Genomic DNA, 25,476 nt, shown 5'->3' with positions numbered 1-25,476 from the left:
ACCCTGAGCTCAGGCTCCTTCATGTTCCCACTTGCAGGAAAAATAGGAAGGAGGGTGGGATGAGGACAAGAGGGTCGATGGAACTTTTGAGGACAGAATCCGGCTCTGAGAACGTCTCTAGTGACTAGAACGAGGGCCTGAATCTAAGAAGCTGGAACCGAATAGGCCTAGGATAAGGAAGAGGTGGGCAGACACAGATAATTTAGCTTAAAAACACCCAGGGTTTTAGCGACTCGAAACCTCGATGGGAGTGCTCGGTTCAGTGTGGCTGTCAACCAAGTGGATACACTTGAGGGTTCATGGGGCAAGGTCCAGTGCTGAGGTGACCACTGCTGTCCAGCGGGGGGACTCCCTGTGAAAACCTGAGGGAGGCCCCCCCGCACATGGAGCAGACTCATCGTGATGAATTTCTTATAGGTCACCCGGCCGGGCAGGCACTCTATGTCATTGCAGGGAACATTCCCATCCATGAGATGACTGATCCTTTGGGGTATGGGGGTGCTCATAACAAGGGAAGCATTGGCCCCAGTGCCTCTGCCTGGGCAGACTGTGCCTATAACTAAGTAGTAACTAGCACTTATATGGGACTTTAGGGCTTGGAAAGCTCTTTACAGATATTAACTCATTTGATCACACCTAGAACACTATGTCCATATGTCCAGTTTGTGGCTACCCCCTTCAGGAGGACACGTGGATGGGCTATAGAGAGCAGTGGCGGGGCCCCCCAGATCCGCCAGATGAGGACCGGTCAATACCTGGAGAAGGGGAAGACTTAGATGGCATAAGACACCGTCTTTAGGCATCTCTGAGGCTCTTGGCTGGAAGGATTTGACTTATTTGTCCTAGCACCAGACGGCAAAGACCAGGAGCTAGAGAGAGCCCGATTTAGCCCGATGTCAGGACAAACTAGGGCCGCCAGGTGGCGCCATAATGCATAGAGCACTGGGCCTGGAGTCAGGAAGACTCATCTTTCTGAGTTCAAATCTGGCCTCAGGCACTTACTAACTGTATGACCCTGTATCACCCTGTTTGCCTCAGTTCCTCGTCTGTAAAATGAGCTGGAGAAGAGGATGGCAAACCACTCCAATATCTCTGCCAAGGAAACCCCAAATGGGGTCACGAAGAGTCAGACCTGACTGAAATACGACAGGGCACACTTCCTAACAATCAGAACTATGTCAAAGTAGAACGAGTTACTTCACGGGGCCTCTCAGCAAAGGCTAGATGACCGCGTGTGGAGAAGGAATTCTGGGCCAGGTGCAGCCACTGAGAGCCCTTCAGCTCAAAGATTCAGAGATGGTGGAGATGGTGGCATTGGTGGTGGGGACGGCTGGGCAGAGAGACCCCACTTCCACTCTGGATGCTCCCTCCCAATCCATTTGCAGCCACACACATGCAACTCTACCTCCTCCCATTCACACTCCCAGAGCAGAGATGTAAGGGAAAAGCTATACCCAAGCACAGAAAGCAGGCAGCAGATGATATACAAAACATGTTTATAAAGAGTAAGAAAAGGACCATTACAGCAGGGGGATATGGTGGGAGAGGATCTGGAGAGTGTTGGTTTGGGGAAGGCTGGGTGGAGGCGGAGGATGGATGTACTGGCTGGAGAGACAGCCAGAGCAGAGCTGAGCCCAAGCCAAGTGGCTCTACCCTTTCCTCTCGCCCCCTTTTCTTGGGGGAAGGAGAACTCTCTAGGACTTTGGAATGAAAGGGGGGCTTCCCTCAGAGAGGGGGGATGAAGGAAAGGAAGAGGACAGGTAGGTCTGGGTATGTTGGGGGAACTCCTCAGAGGGTGTGCGTGATAGGAATACGTGGACATTGTGTGAGTTCATGGGAACGTGTGTGCATCGCCATCTTGACGGCGATGCGTCTGGAAGATGCCTGCATTTATGTCTGTCGGCATGCATGTGTGATGTGTGACTGTGTGTCTGTCCAGAGGGAGCATCCCTTCCTGACCTCTCCTACCCCAGTGGAAAAAAGGTCGTTTCTCCTCTCCCCCCATCTAGCATAGAGTTAAAAAGAACCATGGGAAGAGGAGGAAAGAGAAAACCAAATAACACACTCAAGTGAACTTTGCTCTTTGGTGTTGGCCCCTGCCCATCACTGACGTTAACCTCCATCCCTCAGGAGGCGGGAGCTGGGGTTCAAGGCATGGTCAAGGCACGGGGTGGCTCCTGGGCACCCCAGAGTGGCCCGGGGGGCTCCCCTCAATGGGGGGTGCAGACCTCTTCTCTCGCATGGAGGGATGCAGGAGGCTTCACTTGGTGGTGGGCCGGGAGTTCCCGAAGGTCACGCAGACCATGCCAGCCTCATGCAGGGTCCCGTTGGCCCTGGAGGTGCTTTGCAGGTAGCGGCGCAGCAGAGGGGAGGTGCCTACTTCATAGCCATGGCCCCTGCTGGCAGGGCCATCGGCCTGCTTCGTGACTGTGGTGGACGATGTGATGATCTTGTTCCCAAATGGGTCCACTTCCTCATATTGCTCCGTCACCGTCCGAGTTGCTCCATATAACTGGGAGCCCCGCGGGCCTGTCTGCAGCTCTAAGACGCTTTTCTGCCTCCTGGGGAACAGGGGACTGGCCCCAGGGCTTGGCTCCAACTGGCCAAGGCCCTGCCTCACCTCCCTGTGACCTCGATCGGCTGGGATGCCTTCTAGGGGCAAGGAGTGGGCAATGTCCCGGGACAGGTGAGATGTGTCAGGGCTGTCCCCGGGGCTGGGAGACTCTGCCGGCTTCCTGGCTGCTGACTCAATGGTGATGAAGGACGGCGAGGAGGGAGAATTTACACGGGCAGGCAGAACTCTGGGGATACCCAGCTCTGTTCTCAGGTTCTCGGGCAGTCCTCTGGGCTGGGCTCTCACTGAGGCTTGACTTTCTACCTTAGTGAGGTCCTGGGCCTTTGCTTGAGCCTTGGCCTCAGCCTGACCCTTGAGCTGGGCTTGCTCCCTGCCCTCGGGTCCAGTCTGCTCTGATTTGACCTTACTACTGGACTGGATGCTGACCTTAGCAATGCTGCTTTCTCTCGGAGCTGGGGTTGAAGGCTCTTCCCCTAGCGACTCTCCGAGGAGGCCCGAGAGCGCCACAATGTCGGCCTCTGGCTTGAGGCTGGACACAGAGCTGAGGGCCTTACGAATAGCCTTCTCGATGTCCAGCAGCCGGGCCAGGGTCTGCTCCTTCAGGCAGGCCACTTCAGCACTGGCCCGGGCCAGGTCTCCAAAGGCCAGCTCCACAGAGGAAACCCCCTTGGGGCCTGGAGTCAAGGCCTGCCCAGGACAGGCCTCCCTGGAGTCTGAAGTCTGCGGTCTTTTCCCCACCCACTCAGGAACAGCCTCAAAGAGGCTCTGGAGGGCCTTCACATCCACCCCACGCACAGCATCCTCCTCAATGGCCTTCACGCGGCTCAGGATGGCCTGCAGCTCCTGCTGCTTCTTCAGGTTTTCAAAGATCTCTTTGGCTTCCTGCACGTGTCCCTGGGGGATCTCTTCCCCAGGCTTCTGCTGATTGGTCTCAGGTTCTGGTGGTGACTCCTGCCTGGGAAGCCCCTTTGGCCCCCACAATGGGGCAGGATCATCCTTGAGTGTAGCCCGGGTGCAGGGAGACCCTCTTGGAGCCACAGCCTGGCCACTGTTGACCACAACCTCCTTCTCAGAGGCCTTGGAGGTAGAGGTGACCAGGCTAGGGGGCGGCCTCCCACTGACGTGGCCATCTGGATGTCCACTTGTTTGGCACGGTGGGGTCAGAGACTGGGCCTCCCCTGGAGTACCAGTGATGCCTGGGCTGGTGACGAGGGCTGCATGCTTCGGGGGAAGGGTCTGGGCTGGAGCTCCGAGGTGTGCAGGCTTGGGGGGTAGACTGGGCTTCTTCCTGGTGACCATCACTGTAGTCTCCTGTTTGGGGGACTCTGCCTCTGGTTTCTCTGGGAGTCTCTGGCCAGAGACAGGACTGAGGAGAGGAGCATGGGGCTTCTGAGGGGTCGGAGCACAGGAAAGAGTGCTGTCTTCAGGGCCAGGTAGGGGTGAGAACTCGGGTCCAGTCACAGCAGCTGGGGGAGGAGGAAAGTCATTAAGGGCCTGCTGGCCGGGGCCAGTGGCTTGGCTGGGGCTGGGTACAGAGACCCTGCGGGCTGCATCCTGGTAGATGAGAGCTGCTCTGATATCTCCTTTGCATACGTTCATATTGGCCTTGCCCAGAGACTCAAGGGCAGCCTGCACACAGCCCCTGCTCCCTTCCCTCCCTGAGCCTGCCTCCAGGCCCCCGGCACTCAGTGGGGTGGGGGCCCCTGGCTGGGGCATGGCTTCCAGCTCCCCCTTAGCAGGTAGGGCCCCGGTGCGGGGCATGAAGGTCCTTATGGGCTTAGCCGTGTAGATGCCATCCTGAACAGCCACCCTCCCTCTGAGCGACCCCTCGGCTGGTGCCTCCTCACTAGCACTGACCTTACTGCGGACCACGGAGGTCATTTGGATGTCAGGCATCACAACCCTGGAGATCCGGGGGGCGGGACTGCTCTGCGGGACCTGCTCCTGGGTCTGGCCATTCTGGAGGGGCTCCTGTGCTGAGGGGACATTCCTCGGCTTGTGTTTGCTCTGCACTTGGTGTTGAAGGGTCTGGGCCTCAGCTGTGGCCCGACGGAGGTTCTGCATGGCCACCTGGAGGTCAGGGCCCAGCACCTCTGGGGTCACAGATGGGGCTCCCTGGAGGTCTCCGAGGGTCACTGGGGCCTTCTGTGCCCCTCCGTGCTTCACCTGGCTCTGCGGCCCTGGGGAGACCCAAGCCTCCTTGGTCAGGAGATAGGTGGAAGTGGGTCCCATGCCCTTCGCACACTCTATCCCACCCTCTGGCAAGGCCACGTGGATAACCTTCTTCACTGAAGATGCTGTCAAGGGGGTTTGGCTTGGGGTGGCTGTCCCCTCCACTGGACTGTGGTTCTCTGTTGGGGGCTGCCATTGCAAGCTCTTAAGGGAATCCAGGTCCCCCTTCTCGATACAGCTAGCTAAGAGCTGCACGCTGCCTCTCTCTGCTGTCCCGCTGGCTACTTGGGACCCCAGCTGAAGCCAGAGTGAGTAGACAAGCAGCTTCACCTGGCCCTGCTCAGTCTCCTGGATCACCAGCCCCGTTCTGGCTCCACCAGCGGTATGGCTCCAGGCCAGCAGGTCCCAGACCTTGTGTCCACTGCCATCCATCAGGGCTGAGAGCGGCAGTGGCTCCAGCTTCACGAGGCCGGCCTCCTCCTTCTGCACCAGAAGCCCCTGAGGGGCCACGTCTGGCCCTTGCATCACGCGGCGGAGAATCCTCGGCAGCTCCCCCAGGACCACCTCCTCCTTCTGCACCTGAGGCTGCTCCTTGCCAGGGCTGAGCAGCTGGTATTTGGCCATTCGGACCGTCCGGGCTGTGTGGGCTTCGATGAGGATGCCTCCCCTCTGCAGGACACCAGGGGTGCCGTACAGCACTGTCAGGATCTCCCCTGCTGCTGTGTCCCTCCGCTCTGGCTCTCCATCCTGCTGGGCATTCAGGTGGTCCAGGGGCTTGCTCTCAAACAGGCGAGTGGTGCCCTTCACATCCGCCTGGGGCACCTGCTCCCGGGGTCGCTCCCCCTCCGGCGCCGGGTCATGGAGTTGGTCCAGGGGGGTGCTCTCAAAGAGCCACGTGGTGCTCTTCACGTCTGCCCGAGGTAGCTTCTCCCGGGGCACTAACTCCTGGGGCGCCGGCTCCTGGAGCTGGTCCAGGGGCTGGGTCTCAAAGAGCCAGGTGCAGCGTTTGACGTCCCCTCGGCAGCTGTCCTGTCTCTGCACGGCCAGAGCAGGCTCGGGGGTGGCAGAAGCCTCTGCGTTCACTTCCGACTGACCGCCCTTCAGGGAGTCCAAGGGCCGGTTCTCAAACAGCCAGGTGGAGGTGCGCACGTTCCCCTGCTGCACATCGCTCATGCTTACCGTCCGCAGGTAGCGGGGGGCCCCGCCCGCGGGCTCTCCCCAGGCCGTCTGAAGGCCGGGCTTGTCCTTTCCGGCGCTGGCTGCCAGTTCCAAAGGCTCTGTCTCAAACTTCCAACGTGCAGCTTTGAGCTCACCTTGACAGATGTCCTCCTGGGTCACAGCTCGGAGGACAAATATTTCTTCTCCAACCCCCAGCCTTTGGGTCAACGGCCGGGTCTCAAAGATCCAGCGGGCACCACAGGTGTCTGCCTTCCGTATCTCTTCCTTCTTCACTGCTGTGACTTCGTGGAGCTGGCCCTGGCGGTCTGGCAGCACGTACAGGGGCTGGCTCTCAAAGCGGAGGGTCCGGGACGAGCTGGGACCTCTGTCCAGGGTCTTCTTCTCGATTCTCTGTAGCTCAGTCTCATCCACATCATCCGGCAGCCCCCCCAGGGAGCCGGTCTCAAAGACAAACCTCTTTGCAGATGGGGCAGTGGCAGCAGCCTCCTTCTCAGGGGGCATCTCCTGGATGCCCCCGCTCGCTGCCTTCTCTAAGCAATCCATTGGACAATTCTCAAAGAGCCACGTGAATTTGCGAACTGAGCCTCCCAGTACAGGCTCGGTGGGAATCACAGACCCTGGCTGTTCTTTCTGGCCTTCGGTCACCGCTGGGGTCTCAAAGGCCTCCTTCCTTCGTGAGACCTGCCCCACTGGAATCTCTACCCGGCTGCAGTAATGGACAGGGTCATTTCCCCCGAGCTTGTGAGGGGGGAGCAGGGGCTCTGTTTCAAAGACGTGAGTTTCCATCTGTTGGTCTTTGGTGTGGAGGGAGGCCTGTCTGACCTGGAGGTGCTGCTCTCCAGGCCCTGCTGGCCCCTCTCGGGGCTGGGTCTCGAACATCCATGTATATGACCGGACATCAGCCTGAGGACTGGTGCCTGTGTCCTCTGGCCTTGACTCCCGGGCCAACGCGTGGATGGGGTGTGTCTCAAAAAGCCAGCGGATGGTCTGCACGTTACACTTCGGGGGCACTGCCGATGGGGGCTCCTCCTCTTTTCCCTCTTTCTCCTTCTTCTGCTTGTGGATGACCTCCAGGGGCTGTGTCTCAAAAAGCCAGCGTGCACTGCTCACATCCCCGGCCACAACCTCCTGACGAGTGATGCCTCGGATGACATCCACCTTCTCTGGATCCTGGCCCAGCTGGTCCAGGGGCTGTGTCTCAAACATCCACCTGGAGCCCTGAACATCCCCACCAACCACCTGCTCTCTGCTGACTGAATCAGAGTATGGAGTCCACCTTGGCCATCCTGAATGGCGTACAGTGGCCATTTTTCAAACAAGGCCTGGCTGGCTTGGACTTGTCCAGCAGACACCACCCCCATCAGCTTGCTCTCATCTGTAGGGACAGGGGTCTTCTCCTGCCCAATGCTGTCCAGCGGAAGAGTCTCAAACAGCTTCTTGAAAGCCTTCACATCTCCCTTTCCCTCCTTATCCCCAGCAGGAAGCTGGCTGAGCGCCATTTTGGAGGCGCGATTGCCAGGACGTTTCCCCAGCTCAAGTCCAGCATTCTCTGAGTCTCCCTTCTCACTCTCTCGCTGCCTGACCTGCTGCAGGCGCCCCACTTGGACCTCACTGCTGGGAGGAGCCAGCGCCTGCGTCTCAAACAGCCACAGGGTAGAACGCACATCCCCTCCAATCACCTCCTCCTTGGCTGTTGCAACTTCTTCGGGTGCCTCCTCCCCCTTCAGTGTGTCTAGGGCCCGGGTCTCAAACAGCATTCTCTGCTGTTGGACGTCTGGGCCGGGGGGGATGAGGTCCGGGGAGGGCTGAAAGTCCTTCTCGTCAATTGTAACTTCTCGGATAGCATCTAGTGGCTGCGTCTCGAACAGCCAGCGGGTATTGTTGATGTCGGGCCGGGCTGCCTCCTCCAGAGAGATCCCCCTGATCACTCGGACTTGGCTTGGGTCCCGATTGATGGCGTCCAGTGGCTGGGTCTCAAACAGCCACCGGGCTGTCCGAACTGCGGTGCTCTGGATCTCCTCCCGGCACGCGGCCTTGACCTCGTGGATGCCGCCTTCGGCATCCTGAATCGCACAGAGGGGCTCTGTCTGGAAGAGTTTCACCGTCTTCTTCACGTCCCCCTTTAGCTCCTGGATTTCCGAGCGCAGCTGCAGGGGGCTTTGCTCCTGGGTAGAGGGCTGGCCGCCCAGGCTGTCCAGTGGCTTTGTTTCAAAGAGGGTCCTGGTGCCCTGGACATCTCCGCTGGGTGGGGGCTCTCGGAGCACAGCTTTCTGTATATCTGTCTGACTCGTCAGTGTGTCCATCGGTTGGGTCTCAAACAGCCAGCGGACTGTCTGAACGTCCCCACAGATTGGCCCTGGCTTGGCTGGCGCCTGGTCCATAGTGCTAAAGGAGCCATCCTCAAACTTTTTAGAGGTGGCCCGCACATCCCCTGCAGGTACCACCTCGCTGTCTGTCAGCCTCTGAGGAGGCGGGTGATCACCAATGGCGTCCAGACTCCAGTTCTCAAAGATCCAGCGCATGGACTGGACATCGCCTTCTGTGGGCTCCTCGGCCTCCAGGACCTCGGCTAAGTCCTTGACCACAGCTTCCTCCAGATTCTTGCGGAGCTCGGGGTGGATGTGACGATAGAGTCTTCTGAGCTCATTGGCCTGTCGCTGCTGGTAGAACTTGGAGAAGGCCTCCTTGGGCGGGGGAAGGGGCAATTCGTCCTGGGCAGGGGGCGGTGGCAATGCCACTGTGTCTTCCCTGGTCTTTGGGAAGGTCATTGCAGGTGCCTCCTGGACCTTGCCCTCAGCCATCCTTGTGGGGAGATAAGGGGAGATAGGTGAGGGCATGGGCTGGGGGATGGTAGGCAAGTTAGTGAGGACACAGCACACGGTTAAGATTGCCATGCTGGGGCCTCGGATTAAGAGAGATGATGCCCAATCCCAGGCCTGGCCCCCGCCATCTGTGTCTAGGATAGGTTAGGACCACCAAGCTGAAGGCTTCTCCTCATCCTTCATTGGTCGGGTCCAGCTCTTTACCCTAGTCATGGACCCTCTACTTGGAGTCCCCTGGCTTCTGCAGAGAGGTCTGTCTGGCCCCCCGAACACACCACACCACACACAGTCAGGAAATCCTACCTTGCTGGCTCTGGGGTCGTGGGGGGGCTCTTTTTCAGACTCTGTTGAAAGAAGGGTGAGTCTAAGTATAAGCAGAGATAACCATCTAGCCTTGGGTTCTTTTCCTTTCCACCCTCCTCCCTTCAAGGGCCCCCTATCAACCTCTTATTCATCTTCCCTCTGACGGTATGATCTCAGGGCACCTCCCTCACCCTCATTCTCCTCATCTGTATCTGTGGGAGCTTTGGAAGTTTCTTCCAGCCCTCTAGATGATCTCAAAGTTATTTCATCAATATGGGCCTCAGTTTCCTCACCTATAAAATACAGGTGCTGAATGAGATGACTGGTAAAGTTGCTTCCAGTCCCAAATCGACTCTCTATTCTATTCTCTTTGGATAATGAGATTTTTCACATGCTTCTCATAACAGATGATATGACAATCATTCTCGTAAGGCCTCCTCAGACGGATCTTCAGCATTTCCAAAAAGACTGACCCGACCATCCACCCTGGAAATCTTCCCCCACCCGCCTGCCCCCTACCCTACCGCTTCCCTCCTCTGGGTGACAAGTGTAAAAACAGCAGCCAGAGTTTCCTGGGAAAGAATGAGAGGCATGTCACCTTCCCCCTACCCCCATCACACAGATCTTCCCTTGGACACTAAATATAGCCTGAAGAGTCCGGCTGCCAGGCTCCCATCTCACCCTGGCACTTGGGTGAGGAATGCAGGGTTTGGGCTAGGCATCCCCTCCTGCTGTCCCTCTCAGACAGAGGGTCCCTGATCCCTGCAGGAGCTGTATCCTTCCACCAGAATAGGGCCCCCCTTTCATTGATGAGGATGATTCCATCCTCACGTCCACCCAGACAGACCTAGCTATCCCATCTTTAAGCTGTCCTAGGCAGTGATGGGGGCAAACAGCCAGACAGACCACGGCTGGGGCACAAGGGGCAAAGCGGATTCCTCCCCCTCCCAACTGTCTCTACCACCCCACCCCCTCATGCCCCAGGATCAGCTGGCTCCTCTCATCTCTGGTCTTGGAGTGCTAGGCTGGCATAGGCTGTGTATCCATTTCCCTACCATGGGGCTAAGGGGAGGGGGGAGGCATGAGAATGGAGCTCAGGGGGTGAAGGGGTTGGGGCTGCTCCCCCTCAATTAGAGACCTGTAGCTAACAATTCTTGGGGCAAATGGCATGCATGGCTCCTGAAAATGGCTAAGGCGAGTTCAGACGCAGGGATGACAATGTCCAGAAGAGGCTTTGGACCTTGGGACAAGGCCCAGCGGTTGGGGTGGGACATTGCCCTTTGGTGAGGTGGGGGGAGATGGAGCCCCCAGTTTGCTGTGAAGTTGCCACATGGGAACGGAGCAGGATAAAGCTTCTTCCTACTTTCACTGGTCTTGGAATTTTGACACCCTTGGGCAAAGCCCCAATGACTGCACCTTCTTTTCTGCACTCTGACCTCAGTTTCAAGTCTCCTCTTTTCTTGTCCAGAAAACTCCCAAGATCCCAGAGTAATATAAGACACACAAATTATTTCCCTTGGCCTTTCACTCGCTGCCTGGTTACATCAGACTGGCATTGGATTCCTCCATGATCACGAGCCCTGCAGGAACCATCTTGGAACAAACTTCCCTCTGGAATTAGGGCAGTGACCAGTCTTGGCTTTGGGGCCCTCCTCCTCCTCCCCTTTCAAAGGCCTCTGGTCCCCAGACGATATGGGAGGTCAGGCAGGGGGGAAGGTGAGGCCCCTTGCCATGCCACCAGGTGGGTATCCTCACTAAGTCACTGGGTCACCCAATTACTCCCCAACTGTCATTCTAGGGAAATTGAGGAACTAGGCAGGTGGTTAAACACCTCACCTTTCTGTGGCTCATTAGCAACATAGATAAGGAATTCAGGGCCGTGGACTTCCCTATGTCTAGTCACCCAAGGGGACACTCATCCACGCACCCTCAAACCCTGGATCTGGGATCTTGGGCACCCCTCCACTAGCCCCTCCCCCACTTCAGTAGCTAAGCTGCCTCTGCTCCCCACCTTTCCCTTAGCACATCTATCTACCTCTTCATCTGCCTTGGTCAGATCTGGCAAATGGTCAAACCACTCCCCTGTGATGCCCAGAGCTACCGGCTGTGCCCAAAGCCTCTACTAGGCCAGTCTGGCACCAGCCCTGCCCCCCCCCCCGCTGGCTTTCACACTCACTGGACACTGACAACAGCTCAGGAGAGATTAATCTAGGCTGTGGTGACTGAGAGCCAAGGGATGAGGGTCAGGGGGAGGGGGGAATCTGCCATCTGAGTGATCCCAGGAGTCCCAAGTCCAGAGCAGAAAGGGGACCTTAGGGGCCACTGACCCCCTTATTTTGTAGATGAGTAAAATGAGGCCCTGAGAGCCGGAGTGATTAGCCCAAAGTCACCCTGTTAGTAAGTAGTGGCACCAGGATTTGAATCTGGGTTCTCTGACTCCAAACCTGGAAGGAGGCTCAGGAAGGTCCCCCTCCCCCATGCAGCCTCCTCTGGGGTGGAGTAGGGGATGCCAAGGTATCTATTCTTGGGCCCAGAAATGTAAAGACTTTTCACCCTGGACAGCTGAGGAATCATGCGTGTCAGGGGAGGGGGCCTGAGCCTGGGAGGGGGCTTGCCCTTACGGGGCAGACAGCCAGGCCCCTCTGGGGCTCCTACACAGGGAAGGCAATCTCCATGCTGGCTCAGCAGATCCTGGGGCGCCCCCAAGCCTGCTGTTCCCAAGCTCCCAACTGAGCTCAGTAGGGCCAGGGATGGAGAGACAGGCCTTCCCAGGCTAACCTTGCCGCTTCCCAGATCAGGGGATAGCCATGCCGCAGTCTTGAGACTATGGGACGGGGCTCCAGCCAGTGACCAAGGGCCTCCCCTTCCTCCCTGGGCCTTTGTGGAAGAGGCTGTGGATGAAGCCCCCAGGACACCTCAAGGGACCCAGCTAACCCAAGGTGCGGCGCTCCTGGAGGATTCCACGGAATGGGCTGTTTTAAATCACTGTCTGAGGTTTCCCTTCCCAGAGCCACTGTGGATTGCACCAGATCTATCTCCCTCCCTCCAGTTCCATCTCTGACATCCCTCTTCCCCAACTCCCAGGCTTGGCCCTTCTGTCTCCCCTTTAGTGAGCCCTGTTGCCTTTTCAGAGTGTTCACCCCCAGGGCTACAGCCAGCACCTCCTTATGGGCTCTGAGCATCATCGGCTTTAAATAAAGTCTCTCGGGATGCCTGCCTGAGCTCATTTTATGGACCTTGGATTTGCAGCTCCTCAGGCCCCATGGGCTGCAGCAGGCCTGTTTATATCTGTGGCTTCTCCTAAACCAAATGGAGCCCATTCTGCCAAGACGGGATTCGGGGCATTGAGTTACTTGGGAGCTCTTCTCTCTTCATTTAGAGGACAGATAATGGAGGCAAGTGACTTTCTCCAAGTCCTTACTGGGTGGGAGCCAGAGAGACTGGAATCTGTCTGGATGCTAAGTCTCCTGATCCCAAGTGCCCCAGGGAAGTCAAGCTGGCTTTACACTCCCAGGCCCCTCACCTCCAGACCCTGGAAGTCTCAGAACGGAGGAAGGCTAGCCTGCCCGTCCCACCCCCAGTTCCGATCCTGGTCTCCTGCTTCCATCTCTTTGGACACTAGTCTCAGACTCCTGGGGAGAATGAACTCTGCTAGGGGAGACCAGAGCGACCTCCTGACTTCCCTGTCCCTTTTCTCCATCCCCACAGGGCCATGGCTGCCCGAACGGGTACATGAGGAGGCATTGGCTGGTTCACCCAAGAAGATGAGAGAATGGTCACTTACTTGGGGGCCCTGGCAGCTGCTAGGGCAGGGGTTTCTGGAGTGATGCTGGGCTCAGGAGGAGTCTCTGGGTTCTTGGGGAAAGGCAGCTGCGGAAGATCTCTCTTTCCTCTGCTCTCCCTCGCTGTACTGCCTCTGGCGTCCCCCTTTCCGTCCAGCTCCTGGGTCTGTATGGTCTGTGGAGCCCGACAGCTGCTTTTATCTGGTAGGGTCAGGCTAAGTTGGGAACATGAAGCTGGTGGGTTATTTTTAGGGATTGTGGAAGTCACTATTCCATCCGTCTGAATCAATCACGGGTCCCTGAGCTGGGCTGGGGGCCCATGCACTGGGGGTTGGGGGGGAGGGGATGGACCTCATTCATAGAAAGCTTTGTCACTCTCTCGGCCTGGTCACTGTCCCCGCCTGTGGGGAGCACTCGATCCAATGGTGACTCAGGTCCAGAAAAAGGGAACCAGTCAGATACCAGGAGTGTCCCAGACTATTTGAGGGGGATGAATAAGAAGGGGCCTCCTTTGCCCAGCATGACCCATCCCCACCCCTCCCTGGGGCAAATCCTAGCTGCCCTTCAGGGCCCAGCCCAAATCTCTGCTGTCCAACAATAATTTGAAAAACGTATTTAATGTTTGCTATGTGTGAGGTCTCACTGAGAAAATGAGCATGGTAGGGTGTGGCAGAGGGAGGAAGTATGTGGAGCCTTCCAGGGCACCTCCTTTGGCCAATGCACTCCTGGGCCGCCTGAAGAGGGACGTTTTTTCCAGGAATAAGAAGGCGATAGCTCCACTGCCATGGTCCGCCCACCAGGACGGTGACTGGAGAATTGGGGTCAGCTGTGGGCACTGGGAAGGACAGTGACCACCTAGAGAATGTCCACAGGAGGGCATGGAGATGGGGAGGGGCCTTGAGGTGGAGCTTGGAGAAGACTGAAGAGGTATGAGCTGTCTTCCTGGATGTGAAACGAGGTTTTGCGTAAGAGGGATTAAGCTCAGTTCTGCTTGGCCCCAGGGGGCAGAACAAGTTCAAGTTCAAAGAGCCCATTTAAAGTCAGTGTCAGGAAAACCTTTCTAAGGATTAGAGCTGCCCCAAAGTGAATTGGGCTATTTTGGTGGGTATTGAGTTCTCCCTTCCGTGGAGGTATTCAAGCAGAAGCTGGAGAATCACTCCTTGGGGGTGTTGTTGAGGGAATCTAGAATTCCAGGCTATGAGGCAGTCTAACCTCCTCATTTTACATATGAGGAAACCAAGGCCCTGAGAGAGAAAGGAGTCTCCTCAAGGTCCCAGAGGCAGGACTAGAATACAGGTCCTGTTGACTCCAGCCCACTGTCCTAGCCGCCACCCCATGGTGCTTTTCAGCCCCCTGCCAACTCTGAGCTACTGGGAATCCATGACTTTCCCCCATGTCCGTCTGTCGGCACAGCCTACACCTTGGGTGTGCTCTGCCTGGTGCCATTCTCTGCTCTGTGTGTGGGCTCTCTTTGGAGCCTAGGGAAGCCGTTGGGGTGGCATGGAGTTGATGGCTGGGGCTGAGGCTAGAGACTCAGCCTGCTGTTGGCTGACAGATGGATGGCATAGCCCATAGAACTGAATCCTACAGTATGATTGTGGGCTATCTGGGGACCAACCCTTTTAGCTGTCATTTTAAGAAATTGAGGCCCACAGAGGGGAAGTGACCTTCCCAAGGCCGGACGGCTATGAAGCAGCAATTAACTCACAAGCCTTTATTAGGTGCCTGCTTATGCCAAGCACTATGAGGGCCAGTATTCCACCCAGTTGTATTGTTTGTGCTCAGCGAATGGACGAATGGAAGCTCCAGATCTGAGGCATCAAAGGGGATACGAACTGGTCTAAGCCCAGAAATTCTTCTTAGAAGAGCTTCTTTCCTCCCCCTCCCAGACCTCACCCCAGTTCATGCTCTCTGAATCCATGTGCCCTCCTGGACAGAGCCCAGACTTTGGATCCATTCCCTAGAACCTGAACAAGAGTGGAGATGGCATCAAGGATGGCAGTGAGCACTCCTTGTATCGTCCTGTGCTCAGGCTCGTGTGCTATTAATAAACCCTGCAGTCAGATTAGAGGTGGCTGGCGCTAATGTTGTTGTTCCGTGAAATCCAGACCCAGCCTGATTTGCCAAGGTCACACAGTGAGGGAGAAGGGCAGAGTCAGGATCTGGACCTGGGTCCTCTGCTTCCTGTCTCCAAGCCCTGACCTATAGCAGCTTCCTGGGACTCTGCCGTGGGAAATCCACGGCACCCAAATCCCTCGTTAGCCAGCCGGCATTGTCACTGAATGCTTCCCGCTGGCCCCGATCCAGGGATTTCCTTACCCTGATCTGCTGAGCTCCCTAGGGCAGGAGGATGAGTTTCGGGGGGTCTGCTCACACAGGAAGGAGGAGTGACTGAGCAGACTGAAGAACGCCAGAGAAGGTGGGGTAAGGTGGGGAGGGGGAAGCTCACGTAGTCTGAACACTCGGGCTCTGCCCCAGGCTGCCTGGGTCACCTCGAGACCCTCTCAGAGCCTCGAAACGACTGGGCCTGGGGGACACGGTCTCTTAGTTTGCTTCCAGCAGCAAATGGGCAGCCCTGGGTGGTCCCCAAGCTTTCTAAACTCATCTTTAAGCAGGTTAGCTGTGGCCCGCGTGATTCGTGGAAGGACAGTGGAAAAGAGGCCAGCGTCAGGACCTGGGTTCAAAACCCCGCTCTGTCACTTCTCCCTGTGTGATGTTGGCTGTCACCTCATTTCTCTGGGCCTGACTTTGCTCATCTATAAAACGAGAGTTGGATCAGATAACTCCGGAGTTTTCTGACTCTAAATCTATGAATTGATTCTTTCTTGGCATCATGACATCCTGGAGAAAGATTCAGTCTTAGACTCAAGAAGATCTGGGTTCAAATCTTCTTTTTGATGCCTATTGACTGTGTGATCCTGGGCAAGTCACTTAACCTTACTGTAAAATGAGGATGGTCTCATCTAGCCCTAAACTGAGGGTCCTTTGACCAAGGCAACTCCCTAAGATTATAAATTACAGCCTGAAGGGCATTTCCATCCTGGGAAATCCCCACACTCATAAAATCAAAGGTCTGTTAAAAAAATTCTCTCTAGTCCTGAGGTATAAGCCCAAGTATTTGGTTCTTCTCCCCAGCTTCCTCAGAATTATATCTTCCACACCAGAAGACTCCTAAATCTGATTCTGGATTTGCCCCCCCCCCATCCTCCCCATCTCCCCCCCCATAGGTGTTTTGGATAAAATCCATTGGCTTATTCTACAATCTCAGGTTCACTCTTTGCCAATCAGGAAGTCTCCAGAATGTGCATGGGAGAATATGGGGGAATGGTTTGCCCATATTCCTATGGAAGCAAAAAGCTTATTAGATAGCTGTATTTCCTCTGTCTAAAGGATTTTTTTAAAAATCCATTTTCTTTTTTTTTTTGTTTGCTTTTTTTTAGGCAGTTGGGGTTAAGTGACTTGCCCAGAGTCACACAGCTAGTAAGTGTCAAGTGTTTGGTCTGAGTCCGCATTTGAACTCAGATACTCCTGACTTCAGGGCCGGTGCTCTATCTACTGCGCCACCTACCTGCCCCCCCAAAATCCATTTTCTTATCATCCATATAGAACAGGAGAATTCACCCCAGACTCAATTCTCTCCAAAAGTTCACAAAAAACAACTTCTTCCCCTGCAGGGTTACCATGGGGGGCAGCCATATCTTCCTGCTGCTCTCTCTTGTGACCCATTCCTATTGACCAGATATAACCTGGATTGAAGGTCAGGCTGAGGCTAAAGAACAGAGACTTTTTTGGTCTGTAGTAAGTAGACAAAGAGAGTTAGGCTTTTGACTTCATCTACACCTTCTCTAAGAACTAAACTAAGTAATCCAGGCATTTGAGGATAAAATGAAAATCAGAGCAAGATATGAAACAGAGCCTAGGGCTTCTGCCTCCCAGGCCAAGGTTCTGTCTAGCGTATGATGCTGCCTCAAGAATAACAGATCTGAGACAAGAAAAGCCAAGAATGAAGTGGAGAGCTAGGCAGATGTTCAAGGCGGATGGTCCCACTTGGTTATTGTTTGGGGGGCTTGTCACTTTCTTCAAGTTGACCCCAATTCTTGTGGGTGGAAGCAAGACCTCTTGGCCCAGCATATCTTGGAGGGCAGGGAAGGGAGGCAGTGTCCACATGCTGTTACCCAGTGACAATGACCCAGGGAACTTTCTTCTGACTCTTTTCACCATCCTAGAGTTCCTGACCCTGGAAAGAGGAGACCCAGCAGGTCATAGTGGCCAGAAGCCTGGATTTGGAGCCAGAAAGATTCAGGCTCAAGTATCACCTCATATATTCACTGTGAGACCCTGGGTAAATTGCTTAACTTCTTGAAACCTGATTTTCTTCACTGGCAAAATGGACATAATATTAGCACCTTGCATCACATGGTTATTGCAAAGATTAAGTCAGATAATATATGTAAAGCACATGGTAAATTATTATTATCGTTATTCCCCATTGAGTCCAGGTGGGAAGAGATGGGAGAGGTGGGACAAAAGGAGAAAATTCCTGGGACCTGGAAAAGGAAGAGGCCCACACTCCTCCAGGCATAGGAGAAAGCCTCTTGATAAGATCATCAGTAAACTCCCACCAGTGACTGGATGTATCCTTTTGGGTGAATCAATAACTCAGGACTTGAGAAAACAGCAGAGAACTGGCCAGGGAAAGAAATTGGGGGGCATTTAGCAGAATCTGGCCTCATTTAGCTTAATTTCACTGTCTAAACAGAAGCTTAGATAATACAAGGCCTTGGATTATCCCAGACTAATTTACTTTCCAAAGAGAAGAAGATGCTAGTTTTAGAGAGGAGCAAAATAATATCTTCCCCTTCCCTCCCCTCTCCTCCCTTTCCCTCAAACTTATAGGGAAGTTTGGAAGAGGGGGAGGGTTTATGGGAAAAGATTATGAGTTCAGTTTTGGACTTGCTGAGTTTGAGATGTCTGAGGGACATCCCATTTGAGATGCCCAGTAGAGAGTTGGAGATTTGAGACCTGAAGCCTGGAGAGGTTAGGCCTGGCTAAATTAATCAGAATCATCTGCATAAAGATAATTGAATCTATAAATGAGGACGAGATCACCAAACTGCTTTCCCTCCTGAGTGCCTTGAATCTCCCTTCCTTTAGACCTTTCTTTGTCTTTCCTCCTCTCCTTCACTCCAGTCTCAAAGGACGAGGTGTCCTTCCTCCTGCCCCTTAGGGATCTGGATCCCCCCAAAATGGCATAGATCTGAAAACCTGTCTAATCTTTTAAAAAAGGATACTGTGCTCTTATCTTCTCCTTTGCAGAGGAAAATAAAGTTGTGGCGGCAAAGCTCTCGATGTTGTCCAATGGCTCAAGGGAAAAACCAACAAAGCAGAGGTGCTTTTACCCATGGCCCTGACACTGCCCAAGATGTGTTACATTTACCCCTTTGTCACAATGTAGCAGAGGGAGAGAACATTGAGGGGAGAGATTGTCCTGCCTTTTCTAGATACATCCCCAATGTTTAGTACACGGTACATACTTAATGTTTTCGTTTATTCATTCACTCACCATTTCCTTTCTCTTTCCCATCCGTAATAGTTCCTAGTCCTCATTCCTCCCTCTCTGTTTACAAACAGACCCAGGGCTCTGCTCCCCTAAAAAGACCTTGTCTTGGTTCTGCCTGGTAAGCAGCTGGGCTGTCATACTCAGTTTCCCTTTCCCTTCACTGCTGAACTTCTCAAAAGAGCAACCTATCCGTCCATACTCCCAGCCTCCTCCTCCCCACCACCTGCTGACTCCTCAACCCCTCCCCTAAATCTGGCATCCACACCTGTCACCGCTCCCTCCCGTGTCTCTTTAACTGATAGATCCTGGGCCTTTTTCTCATTCCTCGTGCACCCTGACCTCTCTGCAACATTCCACACTGCAAAGAGTGGTTGAAGGAATTGCTTATGTTGAACCTGTAGAAGACAGTGAGGTGGAGGGAGGTATCATAGCAAGATTCACAGTGTAGCAGGCCTGTCATGTGTGAGTGGGAGTACGTTAATTCTACCTGGTCCTAAAGACCTAATAGAACTAATACAATACAAGCTCCCTGAGGGCAGGACCTAGTTTGCATTTTTGTCTTTGTCTCCCCCAGTCCCTGGCATGTGACCTGCTAGAAAAGTGCTTGTGGTGGATGAACCTCTCCTTGATGTTCTTGCTTCTTCCTGGATCTACTTGTCTTTGTATCATCTCCTTTGATGCCTCATTTCCCTCTTATAACCCCTTCAATATAGGAATCTCCTTAACTCCCCTCCTCTCCTCTCTTCTCCTCTCTTCTCCCCTCGGAGAAGGGGGCAACAGATGTTGCAAAGGTGAAATCGATAGGCTTTGGCAATATTTTGGATAAGGCGGGGGGGGGGTTGAGAGGTAGTGAGGAGTCCAGGATGACTCCTAGCTTGGGGGCCTGGGCTATTGGGAGGCTAGAGTTGCCCTCTAGACTAGTAGAGAAGGTGGGGGGGGTTAGGAGGAAAGATCATGAATCCTGCTTTGGACGCATTGAGTTTAAGATGCCTACTGAACATCCAGTTTGGGGTTTGAAGAACTGTCAGTTGTTATACCGAGAAATGAGCGAGTTCACCACCCAAGCTAATTTTAAATTGTGGACTTTATTAGTGCCCGGCTGCCAGGGATATTCACATCCAAATCAAGCAGCACCCATCAGGGGTTGAGCTAGGGTTTATATAGGGAGTATACAGGACAGGGAGGGGGATGGATCTTTGAAGTCTGGCTGGTCAAGGACACCCTTCTCCCTCTGTGTAGATGATAATGCTCTGCAAACTTTCCTGAGCAGCCAGATAAGGGTCTTGCTAAGGAATTTGGAGTTTTCCAGAGATATGATCTGAGGGCTAGGACCTGAGCAGCCAGATAAGGATCTTGCTGAGGCCCATGCATGAATACTGCTAGGCACAGCGTCCTTGGGCTGGGGAGTGGTCGTTAGAGATAGTGTTTCTGAGACTAGGGAGGCATTTTGGGGCAAAAGTATAAGCACAAGCATCTGAGCACCCCATCATGACAGGTCAGGGATCACACAAACCAGACCAGGTGTCCTGGTCTCTGGTATAAACATAATTATCTAAAGCCATTGTATTGCAAGTTTTCTTATCCATTTGCTTTGGAGGTATGGGCTGTGATTAAGCCATGCAGGAGTACGTTTCACTATTGTTTAGATTTAGGAGGAAAGAGGTCTGGGGCAAGATTAAGCAGCAACTTCTGCTTTCCATTGCCTAAAGGGCCCTACTACCTAAATGGTAAAATAATGTTCTGCATTACACAGTGAAGGATTAGCCTTGTCCTGTCCCTGTCCCTTGAGTCACAGTGAGGACCAAATGGAGAGAACGTTTGAAAAGCGTGATATGCTAGCTCTTATTTGAAGCTAGCAGGAACCTCAGAAATCATTTAGCCTTACTCTTTCATCTTAAGAGATAAGGAAACTGAGGCCCTAGAAATGAAAATTACCTGCCCAAGTTCAAGCTGCTAGTGAGCATCAGAAGTGGGATTCAAACCCAGATCTTTTGGCTGCACTCAGTCACGATGACTTCCTAATGAGGAATGAGGCAGACGTGCTTGGAGACAATGGACTCCTCCGCACCCACCGGAGAAAAGTGTCCGTCCCAATGGGCCCTGGCACACAGGATTAGGCAGAGCCTCCCGCTAACAACAGCAGGGAGAGATGGTAATTCTATAGGGCACAGGCTTTACACCCTTCACCTCTTTTGGACCCCACAGTAATGCTGCGGGTACCAGGGGAAAGCAAAAGGGAGGGAAGCAGATAAGCATTTATGTAGCACCTACTATGTGCCAGGGATTGTGCTAAGTGCTTCATACAGATCTCATCTTATTTGATTCTCACAACTGTCTTACAGGATAGGTGCTCTTAGATCGTTTTACAGATGATGGAACTGAAACATACGGAAGTTAAGTGACTAGAGCCACACAGCTGGTGAGGGTCTGGAGCTGCATTCGAATTCAGGTCTTCCTGAGGCTTAGCCAAGTTCTCTAGCCATCGTACCACCTAGGGGCCACAGGGTGATTATTACTTTATATTTGGGTCCTGAAGATGTGGTGCACTGCCTGTACTCACCGTACCGAAGATGGCAGAATCATGGATATTGAGCTAGAGGGATGCTAGATGTCATGGACCTTCATTTTATGTATGGGGAAACTGAGGCCCAGAGAAATGACATGACTTGACCTAAGGGTAGTAAATGACAGAGCCGAGCCGTCTGCCTCTGAATCCGGCGTCCCTGATGCTGAACCACCCTGCCTTTCTTGTCAGAGTGACCCTGCTAGGGCATTATTCAGCTCTGAAAATAAGGCACTGGCCTTGTGCTGTGCTGAGGAGTGGGAGTGCTTTATCCAAGGTTCACAGCATGGGGGGCTCAGAAGCAGGGCCGCCTGTCTCTAAGTCTCATCCAGCCACCATGGCAATCGTTGGGTGCCACACACGCTTCCAAACAGACTGGTTGGAAAGAGGGGGAAAGCCTCAGACCTCTGGGAGAGAAGTTTCTCCATATCTCTGGTGGTCTGACTCACCCCAGGGGGTAGGCTGAGGGTGGTGGCAGGGAGAGAAGCCAGCAAACCAGGGTGGGGGCCTCATCTGCCATCCCCGGCCTTCAGAAGACCCAGGGAGCTCAGCACCAGCCATGGTCTAGCTGGTCTAGGCATCTGCCGGGGGAGATATCTGGGGATGAACAGATGCCCACACCCTGGCTGTTTGGAGACCTGCTTGTCCCAGCCATCTAGCCGTTGTGGTTTGATGAATTCGGGGGCCTTTATTAGCAAGATTCATCTTGTGACCCTCATTTTAATGGCCACTTTGCAGCATATCTGTATCTTGACATTGGAGTGAAATCGAGGTTGGCTTGGGCCAGGCCAGGGCTGTGGTGGGTGCCCAGCACCCCAGCATGGGTCACTGGACCTCCAGCCCCCAGGGAGTCTCGCCGAGGCTCTGGAAAGCTTAGGTGTCAGATGGCTTGCTTTTTTGTACGACCTCTATTTTGATCCAGTCTTTTCTGTCTGCCTGCCAAGTTGAAAGTATTGTCCTCACTTCCAAGGACCCTCCTCCTCTTTGCATAACTTGCTGCCTTCTGAGGTTTTCAGAACTCTTCTAGTTCTTACCAGTCCCCTGGGGGTTAAGACAAGGCAGACAACAGGGACAAATTTGGAGAGGGTACAACCCACTGCTCTTGGGTGACTTCATCCCCCATGCCACAATTTGGCCTGGAGAACCTAACCTGCCCCAGGAAACTTCTACCAAGACCACCACCCCTGTTTCCCAGAAACTGTGGATGACTTGGGGTGGATGGAGTGCAGATGGTGACCTCCCAGGTCTTCTGGGAGAGAGAAAGTGTTCTGTCATGGACATTCCACTTCCAAGAGAAGTCCAAGCCTGTGGGGTAGGTTGAAGGTATCTTTCACCCTGGGGTAAAAGCAGGACTCTAATAACCTTAAGTCGATTCCCTTCTATGGGAAATAGAAACTATTATTATATTATATAATATATATATCACATAGAAACTATTATAAGCATAATAGAAGCTATTATATATGTTATTATATTATGTATAATAAATTATATTATTATTATATTATATAAAATATTAATAGAAACTATTATAAGCACAATAGAAGCTATTACATGTAATATGTTATTATATAATATATAATAAATTATGTCATTATTATTATATTATGTGGCAAGGTGGGACTCCCCAATGAGGGAGGATCGTACCACATGTTTACAGGATGCTGTGAGAACTTTGTATTTTCTGAATATCTTGGTAAAGTAAAAGTAATGGTAAAATAAAGGCTTCTCTCCTCCTGATATGTGTTACCTCAAGAGCTTGTAAGGGGAGCCAGGAACCCTTTTACTTACATTTGTAGAGACCTAAATATGAAGAAAATTGGAGCCATATTCTAAGATTTCCCAGAGGAAAATCTGAGTGAGAGCAAAATGAGTTAAAGAGAAATATCATTTTGGGAGCTGCTTGAAGGTTAAACCCAATCCATGTAAACCTAGAGCTTGGAACACTGGGCTGTGGTTAACAACATTTCATTGAAAAAAGATTCCCCAGTTTATTTTGGGATTGTTTCTGACATGTTTAAGGTACCCATTGCTTTCTTCTAGTCTTTTAAGTACTTCCCTCTCTGGGGTGGAACTTGATATCTGGGGGGAGCATTTCCACTAGTTACCTGAGCCCTTGTCTAAGCAGATCAGAGTACGAACTTTCCATTGGAACCTTGGGTACTGGTAGCACCCATGGATTCTCCACAAAGCCATGCTTACAACCAATCTTCTCCCAATCTCAAGAAATTGAGCCTGTTTTAAAATCCCAATCTTTACATCAAGGGCTATGTTGTCCAACATGGTGACTGTTTCTGTGGTCTTCCTAAGCTAGCTGTCCCTCTAGGTGAAGAACTGAGCTGATGCCCCACAACATACTTGAGTAACCAGCCAGGCTGGCACTCAGAACGTCATGTTATTCGGGCTCTTCATTCTCTTCTTGGTGTAGAAAGGACAACCCTCCTTTTCTTCCTCCTTGCAGCCCACCCAGGTAGCAGCTGTGTCCCATCCTCCGGAGACTGAAGGGCACACACATGCAGCCCACCCACCTTCTTCTTCAGGAGGGCATCCCTTCTCATCAGGGAGTTTTCCATCCTAAATTTTAGGGAGTAGGAAGTGGAGGAAGTCCCCAGTTGTGGTCACCATTCCACAGACAGCCACGAATGTTTCTGGCTGTTCCTGATCCAGGACCTCGATCGGTGGGGTGCCAATGGTTCTGATGCCGTAGGCTAGACACACGAAGCTGAGGCCCACCTGCTTGCAGGAGGAGAGAGTCAGACAAATCGGTCTAGTGACCGATCACAGAGAGGACTGCCCCAGCATGTTAACTACTGCCTGTGAATGGTTATGGAAATGATGATGGCTAGAGGAGATTGAGTGGACAGAGTGCAGGGCCTGGCGTCAGGAAGACTCATCTTTGTGAGTTCAAATCCAGCCTCAGACACTTATTAGCTGTGTGACCCTAGGCAAGTCACTTCACCCTGTTTGCCTCAGTTTCCTCATGAGAGGAAATGACAAACCACTCTGGTATCTTTGCTAAGAAAACTCTAAATAGGGTCACAAAGAGTTAGACCTGACTGAAAAATGACTGAACAATAAAAAATATTTATATGGCACTATAAGTTTTCTAAAGAGCTTTGCAGATATCTTCTCATTTTATCCTCACAGTAACCCTGTGAGGTGAGTGCTATTATTATCCTCACCTTGCAGATCAGGAAACTGAGGCAGATAAGAGGTTAAGTGAGTTGCCCAGGGTCACACAGTTGCAGGATTTGAATTCGGGTCTTCCTGATTGTAGGTCACAGCACTATAAAACTTCAGAGGATCTGCACAGGGAGCCTTAGATTTAAGGACTTTCACTGGGCTTCTTGACCTTCCCCAGGGATTGTTCAGCACTTTGATCCTTTGTTCAGGTGGATTTGCATCAGTTACCCTCTCTCAATGAAGAGCCTTGGCTTTCCTTCCCACCCCCCCACTCCACCCCCAAGCTGCTACCAGGTCACCTCAGTCTAGGCTCTTGAGAAGGTGAATGGTGGGGAACTGTAGATTTAGAGCTGGTTTAAAAATCACCACCGTGTCCCACCCTGAATTCATTCTCTTTCCCCCAAACTCTCTCCTGTTCCTAACTTCCTTATTACTGTGGAGGACACTGTGCCTCTCTCAGTCCGCCAGGCTCACCTCTGCCGTGTCATCTCCAGCTCCTCATTGTCTCTGTGAGAGATAGCGACTCTTCTCCTACCCAATCAGTCATCAAGGCCTGTGGATTTTACCTTTGTAGTACCTCTGGGATCCCCTCCCCATGTCTGGCCTCTGCCTCTGGCACCCTTTCAGGCCTATCCTCATCACCTCCCACCTGGACCATTGGAATAGCTGCCTGGGGGTCTGCCTAGTTTAGTTCTTGTCCCTCCCTAATGGACTATCTGACCGAGTCACTCCTCTCACTCCCTTTACGCAAACGCCAGAGTCTCTCCACTGCCTCCAAAGTCAATACAAAATCCTTTGCTTGGTGTTCAAGGCTCTTCCCCAGCTTTCCAGGCTTCTGATATTTTGCTCCCAGTCTTGTGCACTTCACCCCAGTTAAGCCTCCTAGCCCTCCCATCTCCGTTGCAGCATGTTTTTTACTAGCCATTCCCCAAGCCTGGAAGGGGTTCTCTTCTCACCTCTGCTTCCTGGCTTCCTTCTTCCCTCAAGTCTCAGCTAAAATCTCATCTCCTCCAGGAAGCCTTTCTCAGTCTCTTTAATTCTGGTGCTTTTCCTCTGCTGAGTATTTCCAATTTTTCCTGTCCGTGCTTTGCTTACATGTAGTTATTTTTACGTTGTCTCCCTCATTAGGTTGGGAGCTCTTCAAGAGCAGGACTTTTATCTTTTCTTTATTTCTCCAGTGCTTAGCACAGGGCCCGCATGTACTAGGTGCTTAGTAAATGTTGATTGAGCCCAACTTCCTCAATTTACAGCTGAAGAAAGTCAGGCAAAGGGGGCAGCTAGGAGGCGCAGTGGATAGAGGACTGGCCCTGGACTCAGGAGGACCTGAGTTCATATCT

The 25,476-nt window shown here is 53.0% G+C and overlaps 2 protein-coding genes across 2 annotated transcripts in view; both read right to left on the bottom strand.

Annotated features, from left to right (window-relative positions):
- Positions 1-1,479: 1,479 nt before the first annotated feature.
- XIRP1 (xin actin binding repeat containing 1) lies at positions 1,480-13,013 on the bottom strand. The gene is given in 4 exon segments (XM_020970622.2): positions 1,480-7,185; positions 7,188-8,728; positions 9,052-9,092; positions 12,836-13,013. Coding segments are annotated over 2 exon segments (6,465 nt in total). The 5' UTR covers position 8,728; positions 9,052-9,092; positions 12,836-13,013; the 3' UTR covers positions 1,480-2,260.
- LOC110197047 (solute carrier family 22 member 14) overlaps positions 12,832-25,476 on the bottom strand; it is a 67,864-nt gene continuing 55,219 nt past the window's right edge. Inside the window, 4 exon segments of the mRNA XM_078151674.1 lie at positions 12,832-13,048; positions 13,539-13,668; positions 15,080-15,170; positions 23,579-23,689. Of these exon segments, the coding sequence (XP_078007800.1) occupies positions 12,832-13,048; positions 13,539-13,668; positions 15,080-15,170; positions 23,579-23,689 (549 nt within the window).

The sequence above is a fragment of the Phascolarctos cinereus genome, unplaced genomic scaffold (genome assembly GCF_003287225.1).
Source record: "Phascolarctos cinereus isolate Bilbo 61053 unplaced genomic scaffold, phaCin_HiC Scaffold_4;HRSCAF=312, whole genome shotgun sequence".
NCBI lineage: Eukaryota > Metazoa > Chordata > Mammalia > Diprotodontia > Phascolarctidae > Phascolarctos > Phascolarctos cinereus.
Note: the sequence above shows the minus strand (reverse complement) of the source record. Positions and strands in the feature narration are given on the sequence as shown.